We start from the raw sequence: 4,125 nt of genomic DNA, 5'->3' as shown, positions 1-4,125 counted from the left end.
TTATACATGCGTAGTCCAGTGGGAGATTGTTGGAATAATTTTGGGACTACTAATGTCATTAAATAAATGTGTTGGGTCATTATTAATTAAGTCAAAATTGATGTGGTCTAATTTAGAATAAAGTTTGTGACTTAAGGACATATTTGTCATGAAGTTATTATGTGGCTACCATAAGTGCTAATCTAATTTGATGAGGGGCCAAATTAGAAATAAGCAATAGTTATTAGTAACTGCCTGGCAGTTATTAATAACAGGGTAGGTCCCTGATTGCAGAACGTACGATAATTTTCTTGTATCCCCATCAACAAGAATTCTCCAGACTCAGGCAAACTGCAATCAGAAGATCATCCCAAATCTTGATGTTTGCAATCCATGGATTCAGGTACACTTCCGCTATTAAGATCTATGATTTGGTTTCTCTTGAATTGGATTAGGATTTCTTTTAGGGATTTAAAATCCTAACACGAACATGTACTTGTTATAAGCGTCGTCAAGGATGTTGTTCCTCATCTTTTTCCTCAGCATCTTCTTTGCGACGCCGAGAATGTGGGCTTTCGTGTCGTCGTCAATGTCTGATTCGTCGCTGCTCGAGGAGTCGGTTTCTGGGGCCGAGACAACCTCAAAACCCTCTCCTTCTTCTTCTTGTTGACTTGGAAGAAGATTATTCGAGGCGGGCCTAGAAATCTTTTTCTCTTTTTTCTTGGCGGGTTTTTTGGGGACGAGGAGTTTATTCTCTGGCTCCGCGACGACTTGCATTTCGTCATCACTGTCGAACCGCTTCAGATCGCCGTCGTCCACGGCTTCGGCGAAAATGTCCTGACTAAACCATTTGTTTGTTATTTCTTCTTGGGTTGGTTCTGCCTCGTCGACGAGCGGTATCATCAAAGGATTTGCTTCTTGGTCGCCATGTGCCTTGTCTGAATCGTAGTCCGGCTCCGCAATTTCTTCATCTTCATCGCTACCCTGTATTAATAAAAAAAACAGATTTTAGTTTTCTGAGGCCATGTTATAGTTCAACTTGACTTTAATATTTTTTTTTTCTATACCTCGAGATTGTCTTCAGAGTGAAGTTTTTTTGCACGCTTTCTCTGCTTTGAACTTCCATCCTTCTTGGATATGTACAGTTCGTATGCCTGATCCATATAGTTTTCCATTTGCTTGGTGTATCTGGGAATTATATCATGAAATGATCATTAATATCAGAAACAGGAAAGTAAAGACGTAGATGATAAGAGTTAAATAAAATTAAAACCTTTGCCTCTCTTCATCAGAGTCTCCATCGCTCATCGACTCTTCTTGGGTGTCATGGAATTCTTCATTATCATCATCACTATCAATGAAATTACCATTCTCTTCGTCATATTCCGTCGAATCAATTGCAACGAGGTCTTTCTTTCCCTGAAGGCATAAAGCAAGTCAGAAAAAGAAGGAAAGAAAAATCATCAGCAACGTTCTTTTTCTTGTGTATATTGTGGCGTACGGTGTGTGCACAAATTTGTCATCACTTGCAGCTCAAATGTACATCAAGTCAAAATAAAGGTTGAAAAAAAGGGTGGTTAGCGAATATAATTATCCACCGGCAATAGTAGATTAGCATTTGTATAATGATGGAAAAAAAACAATGTTGTAAAAATGAGTGGTTACTATAAATTGGAAAAGAAAGAACTTGTGCACTAAAGTTGTTAAAGAAGAGAGCTATATCAAATAATGGAAGTTAATGGATTTTGAAACCAACGACCCGATCAGGGAAAGCAAGCTTTATCAGTTTTGAGTTAATGGAAGGAATACCTTGATGGAAGAGAGAGAAAACAGCTCGCGGTCAACATAACTGTCATCCACACCATCATCTTTCGCCCCAGTTGCCTTCCGCACCTTTTCCTGGAACCAAATTTAACGAATCAATTAATCTGTTAGACATTGCAAAAAAAAAAAAAAAAACTAGATGGGGAAAGTTTTGTTCTTCGTCTATCTGAATTTGGAATGGAGAAATAACGGTACAGCCGGTATGTAACTGAAATACGACAACTTTAACAAGGAAAAATGATAAAATCACGAAACTAGGGCCGTGGCATTAAATATTTGAGGCCGTGATTAATGCATTGTGAATCTAGAGTTAAGAAAGTACATACAACAATTTCTACAATCAGATTTTGTTAAATACTCGTATATTTATACGAGTAAAAAGATGAACTTATTTGTAGATTACACACATGAACTAATGTACATCTGGATGAAAATGGGGGGAAAAATGTGGCAGAGACGAAGACAGTTGGATAATAAAGCACCAAACCTTAGCTTTTTTCTTAGCAAGCAATTTTTTCTTGCGTTTCTGTTTACGCTCCATAGCATTTGTAAGCTCCTCCATCTGATCAAGTACTTTCTGATCTTCATCCTCTTCTTCCTTAACGGCATCAGTATCTTCTGACTTCTTTGTGGGAGAAGGAGTCAAGGCTTTTCTTATTTGCATTCGCCACCTTCAAGATAGATTAAAAAAAAGGAGAACTTTCAGATTAATTTTAAATATCACCAAAGAGATGCCTATGTGATAATATCAAAAAAAAAAAAACGTGTATAAGACATGTAAACAAGGAGAAAACAATGTCCATCTTCCTTACTTTAAAAGGTGCTTAAAGTCTTGTTTCCCCAAAACACCCAGATCATCACAGAGGATTTTAACCTGTCAGATTGCAAATATTAAGAAACTTTCTCAAACCTCGGAAAAGCATAAACGGAATAATTTAAAAAACATGATCAAACACGATGTACAGTGCAACAGCAAGATAGTGGATACCTCCTCGGTTGTTAAATCATTTTCCTTGATGGGTAAAGAAGCTGGATCATCAAAGCTTATGGAAGTAACGGTGCCAAGAATATCAAGAGGAACAACGGACCAAATATATTCCGCAGCCGTTGACACCCTCCGCAGAATCGAGACTCCGTCTTCATACCTAATGTAAACCCCAATCAGCAAAAAAATCGCACTTATGCTTATAATTTACATATCTAACTGAGTAACGACTACAGATTCAGTGCTAGACGGGTAGCAATGTTGAAAATAAAAAAACAGGAATAGAGAGAGCTCACCCCTCGCGAAATCGTTTTTGCTTATTTGGTCTAAGCACATCAATCACCTATGTAAACGATGCATCAGATATATAAGCAAACGGACATGAATTGTATCATCCTAAATAAGACTGCATGGTACCAAACATAGAGAGAAGTTGAAGCTCTGTAATTGCTAATACCTTTCTAATTGGTTCTATAGCTCCCTGAAATAGATGTTTCACGTCGAGGATCAATCTTTGCCGGAGCCTTGTACTTAAAGGCTAAAAGGTAAGCTTTAACCCTATAGGCTACCTAAGCTAGCTACGTCCATTCACCTCCCATCCTTGGACCACCGGAAAACCTCTGCTACTCTCCTCAAAACCTGGTGGTACATCTCTTCTCTGACATCACTCGTGTTTACAAACAAACTAGAAAATATATAACATGACATACACATATAGATAATTAAAAAAAATATTTTTTTTGTATGATGATACTTTTAAATTTGAACCAAATGTTATATATTGTGCGTTTATTTATTTTAAATATAACATTATTGGTTAGAAATTATACAACTTAGATGAATATGAGTTATAGTGTAATAAATAGAAAAATTATTAAAATAATAGAGTTATGATAAATATGTTTTTGTTGTTAAAAATGGAGTAATGAGTTAGAGATGAAAGATTGTTTGTTTGATGTGATAGAAATTATAATTTAGAGTGTCAGTGTTAAAGATGATCTTAATGTAAGTCAATTTTTCTATTTGATTGAACAAAAAGGGAGCATATAAATAAATGGAATAGTAAAAAACAATAATACGTATTAGTGTGGATACATGAAGGGCACCCAAATTGTTTTTATAAATGTAAGTAAGGTAAAAATAAAAATGAATGAAATGCCCAAGTTAAATAAATGAAATGATACAAAATAATATGTATTTATAGATGTATCAACTATCAAGTATCAACCGAATAATTGGAGGGAGAAATATGAAGAGGAATAAAAAGAGGGCTTGACTAATTTGGAGCTACGAAATTTCAAGAAGATTAGTGGGAATCCCTATCCTGAACAAACAAT

The 4,125-nt window shown here is 35.9% G+C and overlaps 1 protein-coding gene across 1 annotated transcript; it reads right to left on the bottom strand.

The window, feature by feature from the left end:
• Positions 1-395: 395 nt before the first annotated feature.
• LOC149387896 (adoMet-dependent rRNA methyltransferase SPB1-like) lies at positions 396-3,439 on the bottom strand. Its single transcript, XM_089622270.1, has 10 exons — positions 3,381-3,439; positions 3,246-3,312; positions 3,085-3,131; positions 2,792-2,948; positions 2,616-2,677; positions 2,291-2,474; positions 1,789-1,878; positions 1,253-1,398; positions 1,047-1,167; positions 396-963 (listed from the first exon to the last, which is right to left on the bottom strand). The coding sequence occupies exons 1-10, from the start codon at positions 3,437-3,439 to the stop codon at positions 451-453; spliced, it is 1,446 nt and encodes a 481-aa protein (XP_089478396.1). The 3' UTR covers positions 396-450.
• Between the last annotated feature and the right edge of the window lie 686 nt (positions 3,440-4,125).

This window comes from Urtica dioica, chromosome 8, assembly GCF_054948205.1.
Source record: "Urtica dioica subsp. dioica isolate 48M chromosome 8, U.dioica_male_clone48M_v1_H2, whole genome shotgun sequence".
Lineage (NCBI taxonomy): Eukaryota > Viridiplantae > Streptophyta > Magnoliopsida > Rosales > Urticaceae > Urtica > Urtica dioica.
The sequence above is the reverse complement of the archived record's forward strand: the minus strand, read 5'-3'. Positions and strand labels throughout refer to the sequence as shown.